General features: G+C 41.3%; 1 protein-coding gene across 1 annotated transcript in view; it reads left to right on the top strand.

The window, feature by feature from the left end:
• Window positions 1-17826, top strand: part of LOC111141898 (SEL1L2 ERAD E3 ligase adaptor subunit) — a 114832-nt gene extending 97006 nt beyond the window's left edge. Inside the window, exons 16-21 of the mRNA XM_022494729.1 lie at window positions 2291-2439; window positions 3570-3735; window positions 3844-3918; window positions 8586-8758; window positions 17442-17570; window positions 17704-17826. Of these exons, the coding sequence (XP_022350437.1) occupies window positions 2291-2439; window positions 3570-3735; window positions 3844-3918; window positions 8586-8758; window positions 17442-17570; window positions 17704-17826 (815 nt within the window). The remainder of the gene's footprint in view (window positions 1-2290; window positions 2440-3569; window positions 3736-3843; window positions 3919-8585; window positions 8759-17441; window positions 17571-17703) is intronic.
• Window positions 17827-18144: the final 318 nt, after the last annotated feature.

Here is an 18144-nt window from a genome sequence, read left to right as displayed (position 1 = left end):
GGTCAGACTTGGAGAGAGGATTTGGGAGGCACCAATGTAGAGGAGTTAGTTAAAAGAAGCTGAGAGTGCAAAAAGAAAAGAGAGAGCATGAGAGGAACAGTGCGCCATGGTCAGAAATCTGGTGGTCCTCAGTACTGTATTGAAAAGATGGGCAGAGAAAGAATAGTCACGAAAAGACTGAAAAGACACGGTCATGGGAAAAGTGATCTTAAGGAACCATAGCATGGTACTTTCAAGAAAGAATAAATGAATGGGCCTCCCTTGAAATGCAATGAGAATCCTGCTTCTTCAGAACAAAAACAAAACAAGAAAAGAAAGAAAGAAAGAAAGAAAGAAAGAAAGAAAGAAAGAAAAAGTAAAGAGAAAAGAAAAGAAAAAGCTAAGAATCAATGGGACTTTTCAATATAGAGAATATTTGTGTAGTCATTGGACTGGTTGGGGTAGAAGCCAGATATGATGGAATGAGGTATGAATGGAAGGTGAGAAAGTAGATGGATAAAAATATTCTTGGAAGTTGTGTCTTTAAATGGAAGAAAAGAGACGGAACACTGGCATGAGGGGGATCAAGAACCAAGAGGGAGTTCTTTTTAAGGTGATGAGAGACCTGGGCATAATTTTTGGCAAAAATAGAGCCAGCCAATGGAGATGGTTAATGTATCTTGGGGGTGGTGTGATAATTGATGAAGAGAGTCTAGAAAAAGTTGAGTGGCATTAGGATCTGAATGCACCCAGGTAGGTGGAGGCCTCCTTAGTTTTAATAAAGAGGAGGGATTTCTCACCCTCAAAGATTGGAGAGTTGGAGGAAAGGATGGTGCAGAAATAAATCTGGAGGGAGGGAGAGAGAGGCAAGTGAGAAAAGACAATGTAAGAATTTCCTTGGGTGCCTGGGTGACTCAGTCAGTTTGACTTTGGCTTAGGTCATGATCCCAGAGTCCTGGGATCAAGCCCCACTTGGGGGTCCCTGCTTAGCTGGGAGTCTGCTTCTTCCTCTCCCTCTGCCCCTCCTCCCTGCTCATGCTCACTCTCCTTTTCTCTCACACACAAATAAATAAATAAAATATTTTTTAAAAAAGAAAATTTCCTCAATGAACTAGGCACCACCAACTTGTCTTCTGAGAACAAATGTAAAGTGATTGGGGTAGGATGTCTCAGAAAGCCATGAAAGTTTGTAATACTCTGTGGGGATTGAGAGAGGGAGTGCCCAAGATGAGTACCAAGAGATCTGAACATACCCAAGTATCTCCACTAAGTCCTTCATTTCAGAGGCAGGGCTAGGGCAGCAGGAGTTTGCATCATCAGCAGGCATTTTCCACAGTAGCCCAGGATGATGGCCTGTTTTATATTGTTTTGGGTGGTTGCCAAAATGGCCTTGTTCTTCTAGCTCATTCCAGGTCCCAGGCCCAGGATCAGTATCTCTCAGATTCCTCAAGCTTCTAGAATAAGAGTAATAGCAATGGCTAATATTTATTCTTTATGTGTGTCTACTCATTTGGTCCTCTCAACATGTCTAGGGGATATCTTACAGTTTATAGGTGAGCAAACTGAGGCACATCACAGGTCCAACAGCTTGCCCAAGATCACATGGTTAGTGGAGCTGGCATTCAAACCCAAGTGATTTGCCTCCAGAGTCTTTGCTCTTAGTGGCACTGCTTCTAAAGGTTATGAAATGTTGAGAACTGGAAGACAAGTTAAGGACCATCTAGTGAAAGCCTCTCCTTTTACAAATGAAGTTCCTAGAGGGTGCCAACTCACAAAGGGTAATGAGAGAGCCAGGACAAGCTGCTAAGAGCATGCTGATTTTCCACCCTAGCCCTAAATGCCTTTCCTTGCTCCAAGTATGAGTTCAGTTTGAGCAAGGCCTCCTGGAACTGGGATTCACCTGCTCCAAACTCCGTAGTTATGACTGGGAGAAGCTCTACTCGTCTCCTGATGTGGAAAGACAAGAATGGTGAACCAAGTCCTGATGTCCTCGGTCCTCAGAGACCACCTCTTGGTCTCCTTTTCACTAACTTTAGGTATGCCGAATTGAGATATTCTCATGAGACTTAAGGTCTTTCTTCTTCAGGTCTCTGAATGGGTCAAGAACATAAATTTCCACATTCTTTCTTATAAGCAAACTTAACTTCTTTCCCCTCCACATAGTGGGTCTATAACAGCTTGACTTTTGGTTGGCTTTTCTCATCCCATTTAAAATAGTAGGCATCATGTGACCATTATACCCATAGATTATAACACAAAAAAAATTAAATAAAACAAACAAGGGGTGGCTCAAAATAATTTTAATTTTCAGCTGGCTCTGGAGTATGGAAGGATTATAAACTTGCCTTCAAATATTTTTACTTGGCATCTCAGAGTGGGCAGCCCCTTGCCATTTATTACCTGGCCGAGATGTACGCGACAGGAACGGGAGTGTTAAGATCGTGCAGAACTGCTGTGGAGGTAAATAATGGCATGTGTTTAAAGCGTTTTTCATTTATCACAGAGAGGAGGTGATATTGTCCTTCAGTTGTTGGTGCCTTTGATTTTATAGATATTATGTCTTCCTGTTGAGAGTGTGAACACAGACATTGGCCATGCAGAAAAGCTGTGATGTAACTCGGGCTGGGACAGGGAAGAGGAGAAATGATCCCTCCTCTCTTGCTTTTGGCTTTTCATCAGGTTTAAAGCTCATCTCAGAATTCAGTTAAGGAGCTCTGCCTCAGCCTTCATTCAAATGGCCCGGGCAATTTGGCCTTCTAAGTGGGACTGGGAGTTGTGACTTGGGAAATAAAGGCTTCGTTTAGCTTAGAAACTGTAGCCCACTTCTTCCCAGAAAGCAAGGTCCTTAAGTTTTTGATGATTTGGATGACAACTGGAAAAGTGAATCCTTTCAGCCTGAGCCAGTGATGTACTCTTCAAAAGAAAGCTTTTAGGACCTTAATGCCCTTCATTGATTTATTAAACACTTCCGCTGAACCAAAATAAATACCTCCATGTCGCAATCTGGCCCCTCTGAAACTCATTGCAAAGGCTGCCAGCTAATAATCTATCTTTAGATTTGCTCCTTTGCCAACTTCCTAATGAATTATGTATGGCTAACCTCTTTTGGTTACATAAGGGCTATTCAGCTAAGTTGACGCTTGTCCCCACAGAGCTCTGCACACCTCCCTCACGGTTATGTCACCTACACCCTTAGGCACTGTCTTCCCTTCATTCTCTCCTTTCCACATCAGCTGTGGCCTTATAACTCACCCTTGCAGAGCAGCAGTACCCAGAACAGTCCTTTTTTAAAAAACAGAAGTCAAAACATTCTGTCCTGCCAAATAGCCTTAAGTCAGGAGAGTTTATTACGTAAATTTAAAATAAGCCTCGGGAAGTTTCAGCTCAAGACCAAAAAATTTACACTTATAATCTTTGTGCCTATGAGAGGTATTATCTCTTCCCCCTAAATAATTTTCAAAAGCCATACTTCAGACCCGAAATCCTTGCCTGACCAGCCAGGAGAAGCCAAAGATTCACTTCATTTATCATTTGGCTGGGATGAAGCATATGGGCTAACTTGTGTGCTCGATTTCTTTCTCCACGTACAGCTTTATAAAGGTGTCTGCGAACTAGGCCACTGGGCTGAGAAATTCCTGACAGCATACTTTGCCTATAAGGATGGTGACATAGATTCTTCTCTTGTTCAGTATGCACTACTTGCAGAAATGGGGTATGAAGTAGCTCAAAGCAATTCAGCATTCATTTTGGAATCTAGTAAGATAAGTTAAAATTCTCTGCAATTCCCCAATCATACATATGCATAAATGACTTTACTACACGGGTATTTTAAGCCTTCCTAATGAAATGTCTCTCTTTTTTTAGAAAAGGCTAAGATTCTTGAAAAAGAGAAGATGTATCCAATGGCACTTCTCCTATGGAATCGAGCTGCCATTCAAGGTACAGAGCCTAGATAAAAATGAGCACATGCCTAGTCCCTGTCCACTATCAGTCATTGATTTGCTCCAGCTGAGTTCTTGGGTATATAAGCAGAAAGCTGCAGGCTATCAATTAGGTGGTCTTTCCCATGGTACCAATCTTAGGGTCAGCCTTTGATGAGGGGTCATTTCCAGGAATTTCTTTTCTTTGTTTCTTTGCTATGCTCAAGGTCCCTGGTTTGGTAAACCGTAGGCACCAGAGTAGTTGTTTTGAAACAAGACAGTTTTGACTCAAGAAACCAGTTTTCTTGTTCTGACTTCAGTCACTCATTTGCTGAGTTTTGGTGTTTGTTTTTTGTTGTTGTTGTTGTTGTTGTTTTCCTGAACTTATCAGAGAAGTGACCTATGTCTCAATGAATTTATAGGCAAAATTGTGTATGGATCTAAGACTCATTTGATTGCTCTTTTAAAACACCACATGGATGATTACTACAAACTTCAGATCTTTATTGTAACTATTAACAGGTTAGCATCAGAAAACGAAACAGAACAAAACCCAAAGTCAAATATCAAGATCCTCTCCCCATTCCTGGGGTTCCTGTGCCCAGCTTGCAGGGTTCACAGCAATGAAGAATATAAGTAACACTGGAGTGAAAACATTGGCAGGTGGCATTAGTAAAAGCAAACAGATGGTGTGAAGCTCTCATGATCAGGATTTAGATATGTGAGGAGCTCTCATGCAGTAAAAGAGCAATTTTATTTCTGATTAAGTTTCTTAAAATTGTCCCATGGTAAGGTTGAATTGTCTCTTTTCCATAAGAAGTGAACAGGATAAAAATGATTCTCAACTGACACTATATGAAGCCGAGGGGGAAAGTCATAGGGGTGCCTTTGCAGATCCCACTGAGCCAGGGACAGAGCGGCAAGCCAGCCATGCAATTTTAGCAAGAAATTCCCGAAAGAAGAAAAGCATGTGTTTTCTAAAATGCAATAAAGACCTTGTTTGGTATAGGAAAACAACACCAATCTCTCCACTATGGCCAATCATCTCAATTGCAACAAATACAGGCTTATTCCAAGCCATGAAATGTGTGGACATTGCACCAAGGAAAGGAGGCATTGAAAGCGAGAGGACATTAATATTAAACAGAATTCACCAATAAAAAAATAAATAAAAAGTCAGGCCGCTAAAAATAATTACATGTCACAAGAGAGGTCAGGCATGAGTGTCCTGGAGATGAGGTTGCTGAGTGCCTCACTCGAGGTTAGGAGACATAATAATGAACATAGCTACTCAGTGCTGGTGGTGCTTCCTTCCACAGTGGCTGTGTGTGAGGAGAGTGCTGACTCAGTCAGGACTCAGTCCCCACGCGGTGACTGTGAAATTCAAGGGGAGAATCCCTCCCACTGTCAAGGGACCCCCTGAGAGCCTGCCAGGGTCACCATATGTCCCTAGTCAGCCCCTTAATTATGGTGGAGCCTTCCTGCTCAGGGATTTCAGAGGTCCTGCTTACTGCTTATAAAGCTTGAAAATGCACAGAAGTCCTGTCCTTTTGTGGTTATGGCCCAGGAAGAATCTGCGGGTTAATGGAGGGCACATTTGGGCAAAATTAGAAATGGAGTGGGTTTCTCGTTAAGGCTCTAAGGCTCTTTTGCCTCTCCAGGTCCGTCCAGGCCCCTCTCTTGGGTAGCAATGCCGTAAGGACTTGTCCCCAGCTACCTGAACCTTTTTTTTTTTCTTACTTCTGGGAAGTAACCCCATTAACCAATGTCTTCAGCAGCTTATGAATTTTATGATGATACCTTTACTCAAGAAGGCTAACGATGGCTCATGGTATTACACTTTAATAGAGGATTCTAGAAGATTAAAATAACTTCAGTAGCCAAAGGAATCAATTCCAAAGGATTTTAGGCATTGCAGTAGGCCAAATATGGGGAAAATTCTGGGTGGAAGGAATCCTATAGCCCTCAATTATACACCTCAGACCATAGTACACAGGGCACTTTCCTCCTTTTCCGAGTAAATCTAGACTGTGCTAGAGGGGTTGGCCACACCTGAGACAGATGTCCTAGACAGATTTAGAGGTCCAGCATTCCCTCATCTTTTCAGTTAACATTTTCCCAATGAATGGAAACATGGACCCCAAAGCCACCCTAAGTGGCCTTTGAAAGATTGAAGTCTCATGTCTTAAAAAGTCAAATGAATTTTTTTCTACTCTTGAATATATCCAAATTTGTTGGAAAATAAGATCCTAAATTATTTAATGTTTGGGAAAAGCATTTTCTAAAGAGTTTTCTACCAGGTCTGTCCATTCATTCCATAAGTATTTGTCAAGTACCATTTTAGGTCTGGGACAATATCAGTGATCAAGAACATCAAAGTTTTTGTCCTCCTAAGAGAGAGAGAAAATAAAATCATGAGACAGAGACAGTAAACAAATAAGATAACAGTGATATGTGCTGTGAAGGAAAGAGAACACAGAGGTGAGATAGGTAACTCCTGGGGGTGGGGGGGTGAGAGGACACTTTAGACAAGGCAGTCAGACAAGGCCTGTAGGAGAGAAGTGACATTTGCAGTGAGACCCCAATAATGAGAAATCAGTGACATGAAGGGTCAGAGGAAGTCCAAACATGACGGGCAGAGGGACATGAAGAATCTCAACGCAGAAGTCCTGAGGCAAGAATGAGCTTGGTGTGTTGAAAGACTATTACGGACTATTAAGAAAGCTAGAGCCTATTAAGAAAATGACATGTGATGAGGCTAGTCAGGGAGGCAGAAGGCAGATGAAGCATGACTGGGAGGTCAGGTAGGGAGTCTGGATATTATTCCAAGTGTAAAGTGAAGCACTTTGGGGCTAACAGGGAAATAAAAGGATTTGACTTTACATTTTTTTTTTTTTAAAGTCATCCTGGGGGTGCTCCTGGGCAGCTCAGTCAGTTGCGCGACCAACTCTTGATTTCGACTCAGGTCGTGACCTCAGGCCTGCTTGGTGCTTTGCACTCAGTGGGTAGTCTGCTGGAGATTCTCTTTCTCCCTCTGCTCCTCCCCTCTAGTTGTGCGTGCATGCACATGTGCAAGCACTCTCTCTCTCTCTCTCTCTCTCTTTCTCAAAAAATAAATAAATCTTTAAAAGAAAATCATCCTGGCTGTTAAATGGAGAATATAATGAAAAGTGGAGATAAAAGGACAGTTTGGAGGCTATTATAGTACTCCAGGCTTGATCTAGGTGGTGAAGGAGACAGCAACAAACCGGTGTGTTTTAGAGGTAGGACCTGCTGAAGGATTCAATAAGAAATGAGGGGGAGGGGTGCCTGGGTGGCTCAGTGGGTTTAGCCTCTGCCTTCAGCTCAGGTTATGATCTGAGTGTCCTTGGATTGAGCCCAGCATCAGGCTCTCTGCTCAGCCGGGAGCCAGCTTCCCATTCTCTCTTTCTGCCAGCCTCTCTCCCTACTTGTAATCTTTCTCTGTCAAATAAATAAATAAATAAAATCTTAAAAAAAAAAAAGGAGGGGGAAATATCTTACTTACATTTATAGCCTGAGTAATGGTGCTAGTACTGAGATTGGGAAGGAACTGATGATTTGGTTTGATTTGGCTTGAGGGAGGTAGGTAGCAGGGTGTTAGGAATTGCATGCTTTGAGATCCAAGTAGAGAAGTCAAAGAGATGATTAGAGGAGTTGGGGATTTAGGGAGCGACAGGACTGTAGATAAAATTCAGGAAGAGTGAATGTCAAGATTGGCATGGAACTAATCTATATACCTAGAAAAAGAGTTGAGATAGAGGAGAGTGGTAGATAGAGGAGGGGAAGAGAGGAGAGAGAAGAGAAACAAATGAAGAGAAGAAAAGGAAAAAAGGAGTCAACTAATAAACACTTGATGTTCCAACAAGCTGGGTCGAGGAGGACTGAGGCAAGAGTTTGGAAAGGAGAGGTCTATTAGGCAGAAGGAAATCAAGAGGGTGCAAGGTTATTAGTGTCAAGAGAGGAAAGTGGATGGGCAGATAGGTCCAATGACTCCAGAGCTGCTTAGAGGTCCAGTAAGACGAGGACAGGGAAGTGACCAGTGGGTTCACCTGCATGGAGGTTATCAACCACCCTGAAAGAAGCAGTTTCATGGAGAGGGGCAGAAGCCAGATTGGAGAGGGTTGAAGAGTGCATGGGAGGTGAAGCTTTGGAGACAATATAGAACACACTTTGGAAAAGACTGAGTGTGAAGCGAACAGAGAAGTGGGGAGTAGTTAGAAGGACACACCATGAGATAAAGAGAGGGTGTGTTTTTGTTGACAGAAGATACCAAAGTGTGTTTAAATGACTGATGGGACTGGTCTAGGAAAGAAGGAGACTTGGATGATGCAGGAGAGTAGACCTTCAGGGGTGAAGTTTGAGAACGAGAGAGGTGGGATCTAGTTTCCCAAGAGTTGACCTACCTTCAAAAAAGAATTTAAAAGGTAAAACTCCTAATTTGTTTTCTTTGAGAACATTCATGCTATACCATGGGAGTGGTCCTGCAATGAAGACTGCTAAAGATGAGTGTTACGTTTTATATTCCAGAAGTTATATCTAATCTTGATTCTAAGATCCCGAGTGTTTTGTTTTTCTTTTTAATGTATATTACCACTGGTTGAGTTACTAGGAACTGTACATGAATTATCAGAGTTCTTTTTCTTCTCTTTCTAACATTTCTGTCAGGTAATGCATTCGCTAGAGTCAAAATCGGAGATTACCACTACTATGGCTACGGGACTAAGAAAGACTATCAGACAGCAGCCACACATTACAGCATTGCAGTGGACAAGTACCACAGCGCACAAGCCATGTTCAATCTGGCCTATATGTACGAACACGGTTTAGGTATCGCAAAGGTAATAATCCAGACCTAGTAATGACAGCTGTGTGGGAAGGAAAAAAATTGTAAATGTTTTTAATTTCATTGACATCATCAGTGTAGAAGAAGGAAGAAAAAGACATTTGCTGAGTCCCTCCCCCTGTGCCAACACATAATACTTACCCTAACATGAACCCTATGAGAAGGAAATTATTTTCTCCATTTATGCCCAAAGACATAACTAATGAGTTGAGATAAATCTAGTCTAGGCTAATTAGATTCATAACTTCAAGTTTTTTCCAGCAATAGTAGTGGGCCCTCCCCCACTCCCTTCCACCTCCAGGCCTTTCCTCTGTTAAAATTTCCATTGACACTCAAGCTCTCAGTAAACAAGGAGAAAGTGAGAATGAGGTCAGAGCTGGATACCAAGGGGACATTAATCCAGAAATGTCTTATAAATCACCCACTATGTAGCTGACACCGTGCTGAGCACTCTAGAGTATCCTAAGAAAATAGATCTCCATCCTTCAAAGACTGTACTTTGCTTGAGAAGATAAGGCATATATATTTATTAAGAAAGAGAGCTAATACAACAAGGAGATATTGGGAGAATCCCTTAGTAAGTGTAATTAAGGTGAAGATGGCATTGGGTTCTGACACAGTGAGAAAGGTATATTGAATATCAATAATGATAGTAATAGCCAGGCATTTGATGTGTTATATATACAATGCCATTTATTTATTTATTTTTAAAAGACTTTGTTTATTCATTTGAGAGAGAGAGAGAAAGAGAGAGCATAAGTGGAGGGAGTTGTGGGGGGGTAGGCAGAGAGAGATAAAGAAGCAGATTACCCGCTGAGCTGGGAGCCCGACACGGGGTTTGATCCCAGGACCTGGAGACAGTGACCCAAGCCAAAGGCAAACACTCAACCATCTGAGCCACCCAAACACCCCTATACTATGCTATTTAAATCCCACAATCACTCAAGGAGGTAAGCCCTATCATTGTCATCAGGGTACGCATCAGGAAACTAAGAGTGTAGGGAGGTTAACACACGGGGCCAACTTTGCAGAACTCACTGGTGGTGGAGTCAGAATTTGAACCCAGACCTGTCTGACCCCATGTTTTTTAGGGTAAACGGTGAGCCCTGCCTCGAGTCTTTCTTAGTGCTCAAGTATATATTTCATATTAATGTTTATACTCCTGACTGCATTTTTTAAAACTTTTTATTTTTTTATTAACATGTAATGTGCTATTAGCCCCAGGGGTACAGGTCTGTGAATCGCCAGGTTTACACACTTCACAGCACTCACCATAGCACATACCTTCCCCAATGTCCATAACCCAACCACCCTCTCCCTGGACCCCCGCCTCCCCCCCTTCCCCCCGCAACCCTCTGACTTCATTTTGAGAGCTAAAGAATGAGGGGGTTATCTGCTTTTCTGTGCTTTCTTCTTTCTTCCAGTTGTGCTAGTAGTTGAGAGTTATTGATGGGGAATTTCCTATTTGACTGCTAATGGTAGACCCTGAAACAACCAAGGGCTTCATATTCAGGCACTGACAATCCAGATCCCTGCCTTTCTGAGCTCTCCCTGTGGCCTGCCTTTTGGCTGATCACTTTTCATCATCCCCAGCACCCTAAGCTGTGGAAAGACTGTCAAATCCCAATCCAGTCTGTTTTCCCTATTCTTAGCATGTACAAGCTTCCTGTGTTTATAAAATGGGATCAAATAGCTAAATCAGAAGATTTCTTTGGATGTCATTTAGCCACACCCCACTCCCTTCCAACCATCCTCCACAGCTGTAGAATAGAAAAATGATACCTCCCCTCCCCACGCTTAGAAACAAAACAATAAGCCTTTGTGAAGGGGCTCTGTAGTCCTTGTGTGGAATGACTCATATTGAGATCAGAAGAGAATTTGAGTGACTGCTAAGTAAAGTTTCAGTAAGATTAAAGCTTTTATTCACAATTCCTCATGCAAAATGTAACAATAATGGTGACAAGAGCACTGTGTGTATCATGGATAAAGTGACCCCACTCTATAGGTTAAATTCAAATTAGCTTACCTGTCCTATGTGATTCAAGGAGCAGGTGCCCGTGACAGCCTTATCCTCACCATAGTGAGGCCAGTTTGCCTTAAGACTCTGGGGGCAGGGAGGATACAGGGCCAACTGCGCAAGAGAGGACACTGTCTATGGGAGCCCAGATGGCCCACTGTGTCAGAGGGTCTGGTTTTCCTCCTTGGAGTCGCCGCTAACCTCTCTCCCAGGCTCTTTCTTTACAATGTCAAATAGCAGTTGTCAAAACATACATTTCATACACTTGGAAAAAACTTGGAAATTTCTCTCTGGCCACATTTCTGTTCTTGCCCATCCAGGTCCCATTGATCAGTGTCTCACAGTTACGGGCATATTTTTTCCTACAAAAAGTCTCTACATGCAAAAACAAAAACAAAAAAACAGGGCTGTATTCATACCCGGATGTGGGAATTTTAGATTTAGTTAATGAGGAGTCATTGCTCTTTGTCCTCATTAATTTCTTTGGTTTCGCAATTAGAAAAATAATAACCAAGTACCCAGGGGCCTAGTTTATTAATCTTGCTGTCTCATAGTCAAATTAACAAGAAGATACCATGTTTTCTAATCCTTAAAATGAATATGCCGATAATTAAAAGCTGAAATCTTGTTCCAGCGATGGTTAATGAAAGCAAAGCAATTAGGAGAACAGACTTCCACAGCATTTAAGTCATCAAGTAATTAAGCATTTCTTTGGCAGGGCACTTCACAATTCTCTTTATTAGTTAATCCTCATGCAAACCAGTGGGAAAGATAATAATATCATTACCAGGATTTCTCTGAGTATCGAAAAAGGCTTTGTAAACATAAAGCCCTCTGGGAGAAGGAAGTGAAGTATACATCAACCCTTGGTAAATCAATATAAAAATATGGGTCCTCGTTGTCCTCATCTGTCTTTAGGAAAGGACATTGGGACGAGGGTGATGTAGGTGATTTACCCTAATAGCTTCACTGAGAAGCATCTCATTCCCCAATTTATGACTTTGAATTAAGCTCAGTGAGCTCCTTGACTTAAACTGTGGGCCAAGACTGACTACATCATTGTTTTGGGAATACAAAATAATGCCTGAGGAAAAACTGGGAGAGGAACTGAACTAATATAGAAATATAAGCACTCAGCTCACAAGTTGTTACAAAACTCTATCTCAATTTACACTTGACTCAGAAGTACTTCAGAAATTTAACCATGAACAAAACATGTTGCCCATCCCCTCCTGCCATTCCTTCTGTCTGTTTCCTGGCTCAGGCCAGAGTTTCTACTCATGTAGGCTTATTGTAAAGGCTTCTCAGTGGTTTCCCATTCTGGTGTTCTTCCTTTAAATCTGCAGCAGAGAAAGCCATGTCTGCCAAAGATTTTAATCCCCAGTTCACAGAGAGGCCTTGTTGCTGAGATGTGTCTCTTAGTGAGAGACTACATTTCCCAGCTCCCCTTCATCCACATGACTAGTTCTTACCAAAGGAATGGAAGTAAAAGTGAACAGTGTAATTTCCAGGCTAAGGCAGCTAAGAAGCTTCTCCTTTCTCTCTTTGCCCTTCTTGAATGCAGAACACTTAGAGGCTCAAAGGGATGGCAGAACCAAATGATGGAAGGAGCTTGGGTCCCTCAGTTACCACGTAAAGAAAACTCATCTCCAACCGGGAATACCTATATTGAAATTTGGGGATTTACTTGTTATAGATGTTAGCATTACTTTAACTAATACATAATCCATCTAACAAAGCACTATCCGTTTCTTTTTGATAAAATACATATCTGGTAGTGTTACTCCTCCCCCTCACTCTTCCCAAAATTATGCATTTACACAAAAAAATGCAAGCAAACACAAAACTAAAAGCATCTTATTGACTTTGTACTCCCTAATGAAGTCCAAACTTCTTACTCTGGCATTCAAAACCTTCCTTGACCTAACCTACCTACTTCCTTATCTTCTAGACTACTTTTCCTTCCCTGCCTTGCCCACCCCCAACCAGAGACCTTGAACTAAACCCTCCTGACCTTTAGTCATATCAGCCCATTTTCTGGAATGATCTTCTCCCACAGTTTTGACCATTGAAGACTCCTCTCTGTGTCTTTCAAAGATAGTTCCCATATGATCTCCTCCATGAACTCTCCAGTGATATGAAAGACATCTGCATCTGCTTCTAAACTGCCATGGTACTCTGCCTGGCTGTTATTTATTCACTCAAAAATTTATCAAGTGCTTGTTTTGTGTCAGGAAGCACTGTGCTTTGTTCTAGGGATACAAGAATAAGACAACCTTCAAAGAGCTCGTAGTCTACTATGGACGAGACAGTCTGCAGCTGCAGTGAAAGCCTAAAATGGCACTAGAGCATACCCACACAAGTAAAGTGCTGTGAAAATGTGAATGAGGGAACAATGGATTCAGGTGGACAAATCAGTGCTGCGGGTCTGTTCTAAAATTATTTTATACCATGAAGTTTTATAAAGAACACATGACAGTTTTTTTAATGGAAGAAAGCATGCATATTTTAAGATAATGACTAAGAAATCTTTCATAAAGTAAAACAAAAGGGGGGAGGAATAGCTTTTGGAGATGAGTTTCCAGCATGTATAGTTAGACCTACAAGATAACACGTTTTCGGGATCCTACAGGGAAAACAAAACCGCATTCATTGAATAAATTATAAATAGACCTGTCACAAATAAAAGTAATTATGGCATGAAGCATTTTCATTTCTCATTTGTCTGGTCTGACCACTTAAGGAGTGTTAGAGCTGAAGCTTTAAACACCAGAATAGAATTATTTTCTGGAAAGGACAAGTTCAAGTTAGATATTTAAAATGGCCTTCTTGGGATGCCTGGGTGGCTCAGTTGGTTAAGCGGCTGCCTTCGGCTCAGGTCGTGATCCCAGCGTCCTGGGATCGAGTCCCACATCGGGCTCCTTGCTCGGCGGGGAACCTGCTTCTCCCTCTGCCTCTGCCTGCCTCTCGGCCTACTTGTGATCTCTCTCTCTCTCTTTCTCTCTCTCTCTGACAAATAAATAAAATCTTTAATAAATAAATAAATAAATAAATAAAATGGCCTTCTCAGAAATACAACAGGACAGAACACACACCGCTTAGAAATGGCCATGACTTCCCTTGAAATAAATGCCTTATCACCTAATAATTAGAAATGTGCAAAACAAAAAAACTGTATGTAGATAACTTTATTTATTACAGACAAAAACCCTGCAAATACGGGCGCCTGGGTGGCTCAGTGGGTTAATCCTCTGCCTGAGGTCGCGATCTCAGGGTCCTGGAATCGAGCCCTGCATCAGGCTCTCTGCTCAGCGGGGAGCCTGCTCCCCCCACCCCGCCCGCTCTCTCTGCCTGCTGCTCTGCCTACTTGTGATCTCTCTCTGTCCAATAAATAAATTTTAAAATCTTAAAAAAAAAAAAGCCCCTACAAATAAACAAACTGCTCCAAAATAGAAGGCATGTTCTGTAAGCCATCATGTGGTAGTATACTATTGCATTCTGTATTCTATGGCCCTGTGGTTAAGTGAGCAGGCTAGAAGGAGAATATTGGATTTGAATCTCAGCTCTGCCACTCACAAGTCCCAAGAACTTAGGTAAGTGACTTAAACTCTCTGTGCCTCAGTTTCTTCATATTTACAGTATCATATCTGTATCATCTGTCCTATATAATTGTCATGAGGCTTAAATAAATGACAGTGGTGACTGGCACAGAGTAGAAGTATTTAATAAGAATTAGCCACTGTTATGAAATACTGTGCAACTATTAAAAATAAAAATATTATAGACTGAAGGAATATCTGAGGACATGGTATGTTCTTTGAAATACATTGTTAAGAAAGCAAAAGACAAAATATTAGGCAAAGTGAAAAATTCTTAAGTTAAAAGTATGTGTATATATGAATATATATAAAAATGCTGGAATGCTGGAAGGTTGTGTATAAAATATGATCAGTACTTAACTCTGTGGAGTGAAATTGTAGGTGGGCTTTTAATAATTGTTCAGCTCTATGTTTTCAAAAATTTCTCCAATTAGAATATGGTATATTTATAGTAAGAAAACAAGGTTAAATTATTTTAAAAATGACCTCTGTCCCCATATAAAATTTTTTTTTTTAAAGATTTTATTTATTTATTTGGGAGAGAGAGAGAGAGGAGAGAGGTCAGAGGGAGAAGCAGACTCCCTGCTAAGCAGGGAGCCCGATGTGGGACTCGATCCTGGGATTGCAGGATCATGACCTGAGCCAAAGGCAGTTGCTTAACCAATTGAGCCACCCAGGTGCCCCCCCCATATAAAAATTTTTTGATGACACCCAAAGATTCAGGGCTGGAGAACTCTCACATCAGGTAATTAAACAATTTTCATAAACCAGAGAATTTCTGGAGAATTCTGTATTTTTGAATTATAAGAAGCTATTTTGAACGTGTGAACATTGGGCAGTACTTTGGCACAGCTGATATTTTAGTTGGAAATACATTATTTAAGAAGAGTCTGCAGATCCCTTTACATCATCTCCTCAGTCAGTGAATTTAAAGCAAACTAAGCTCAAATGTACCACAGGAAGGTTAAATATAAGTGGATTGAGTGTGCAGTTGATTTATTTAATGAAATTTGGCCATCATCAAAATACTTTTGAAAGGAAATTTTTTGTTTGAAAGACTTGGATTTCTTATCCTAAGTAAGGATCAAACAACAAGGAGTCTTTTCTAGAGCCTACTAATAAAATTTCTTTTATATGGGTTGCCCTAATTAGCCAGTGGGTTCAGGAATTTCTCTGGAAATTTTAAAGAACGACTTTCTTGTCTGACCCCACCCCCACTGAGAATTGTGAGGCCCCTGGGGCAAGGAGTGAGCTCATCCCACTTTAACGATACTTCTTGCTAGTTTTTATTATAAACTAAGCAATTGATTTGTGATGCTTGTGCCTCAAGAAATAAATTAATAACTATTGCCTGCTTCATATAAGAATGAATGCCTGAGAGATTGGCAAAGCCTGCTGTTCCCTGAATGCCCTATTAAAGTCAATATGCCTTTCATGTGTGGGGGTGACATAGCCATTATAATCTGCAGGGTGCTTTCAAATGAACCCCCACTGAATTTGTTGGAATTAGAGACACAAATCAGAGTTTTTACAGCATCCATCTTCTCTGTTGTCAGGAAGGTTTGTTCAGAACAGTCTCCTGCATTTTAAATTTTTAAGCAAGAACATTCCTCTTTCTCCAGTAAATCAATTTATGAGACCGCAAAGCTTTGGAAAAAAATTTAAGAAATGATAAGCAGAACACAAAGAGAGAATACCACAGAAAAAGTGGGTTTAGCAGGGGCCACAGGGATTCACAATTATTGCACTCCGTGTAATGGAGGTTTGTGAGATGGAGAAGAAAGACAAAGAGATACAGGATAACCATGGTTTGTGAATAATCTCTCTTCCAATCCATTGGAAAATAATCCAAAAGCACCCAGCTAAGTACAATTCTGGTATTGGCCCAAGGCCCTTCAACCTTTAAAAGAAACTCTATTTAGCCTTTTCATTACTTTGTTTGGGAAAACAAGCAAAAATAAAGCAAAGAAATAAAAACAAGTCATAAGTAGGTGAAAATCAAAGAAAAAAAAATTTGTTATCTTCCATGGCTTAATTTAGTGGAGAAAAAGTCCCTAGAAATATAGTATGTCATTTGAGGAATCAAATCCCAGCCTGAGAACTAAATAGATTATGCATTCATTCTGTAAGTATTATCAGAGACTAACTATGTACTCGGCATTTCCCTAAGCACAAGGAATTGAGGGGCTAACAGGTTGTTCAGGTCCTTGAGGGTAAGGACAAATGAAGAAACAAATTCTGGAACTTCAGGTCTGATAAGTACTATGAAGAAAATTAGGAATGTTATATGCTTGTTAGTATCTGTATTGTTATTTGTTTGGGGAGCTGTACTGTTGGCATCTAGGGTTCTGCCTCTTTAACAGGAATCATATCTAAGGTCTGGTCCAGCAGTATCCAAGAAAGCTTTTTGTGTTAGTTTCCTATGGCTATTGTAACAGATCACCACAAATGCAGTGCCTTAAGACAGCTTACATTTAGTATCTCACAGTTTCTGTGGGTCAAAAGTCTGGGTGAGCTTGACCGGTCCTCTGCGTAGGGCCTCACAGGCTAAAATCAATCTGTGATCTTTCCTGGGAGCTTTGGGGAAGAATCACTTCTAGGCTCCCTTGAGTTGCTGGGCATATTCAGTTTCCTGTGCCTGGATGGGACAGAGGGTCCCATTTCTTTGCTGGCTGTCCACATTCCTTCTCATTCTTCCCACATGGCCCTTCCAGCCATGTGAGTGGAGCCCTTCCCAAGCCTTCTGCCATATCTGACTTTTTCTTCTGTGCTCAGCCGTGAGAAAACCATGTTTAAGGGCTCATGAGATTCTATGGAGTCTGTGCAGGTAATCCAGGATCATCTCTCTATCTTAAGGTCTGTAACCTTAATGACATTTTCAAAGTCCCCTTTGCCATGTAACACAACATATTCATAGGTTCCAAGGGTTAGGGCATGAATATCTTGGTGGGGATGGAGGGGGCCTACCAAAGATAAATAATGATATTTCAAACCATGACTTTCATTGAATTACCCCTGAAGAATCTGCACCTAATGAGTAGGGGCTGTTCTTCTATTTCTAGGACATTCACTTGGCCAGGAGATTATATGATATGGCTGCTCAAACGAGTCCGGATGCTCACATACCTGTTTTCTTTGCTCTCATGAAACTGGAAACCATGCACTTGCTCCGAGATATCCTGTTTTTTAATGTAAGTTTGTATCAATAGGTCCCAAATCTCTGAAAACAACAATAAGGAACTTTTGGATGGTGGGATGGGAGGAGATGATGACTCTGGATCAAGTAGGAGGCTTGGATTTTTTTTGACAGAATGTCTCTCCCAGCAGTTTACAATGAGATGGAAATGGATGAAATTGGACAACACCCTTGGACCATACTGGGATTTATTTGTCATTGGCCTAATTGTTGCTGTGCTGGTCTTCTTGCTTAGAAATCACTACGGGTAGGATCTGGACCATAGGAAAACCTGCTCACGGGAACAGTTTACTTCAAGTTATCCTCGCTAAATAAAGAATTTCCTCCTCAAACTCAGGAGTCTGCTGCAAATTTCCCACACAGGCCTGTGATGGAAAATAGACAAAACTTAGGACCTGGCTTCAGAAACCATTTCAGACTTCCTGCTTAGGTGGGGTGACCACTTGTGGAGGAGTGAGGTGCTGGAGACTGGTCACCAGAGGTTTCCTTATAAACTTGTTGTCTTGGTGATCCAGTCCCTAGTTAGGATAAAGGCCACCCATTAACTAGGCCATCCTAGTTAGGATAAA

The sequence above is a fragment of the Enhydra lutris genome, unplaced genomic scaffold (genome assembly GCF_002288905.1).
Source record: "Enhydra lutris kenyoni isolate GAN:26980312 unplaced genomic scaffold, ASM228890v2 scaffoldscaffold6, whole genome shotgun sequence".
Classification (NCBI taxonomy): domain Eukaryota; kingdom Metazoa; phylum Chordata; class Mammalia; order Carnivora; family Mustelidae; genus Enhydra; species Enhydra lutris.
Note: the sequence above shows the minus strand (reverse complement) of the source record. Positions and strands in the feature narration are given on the sequence as shown.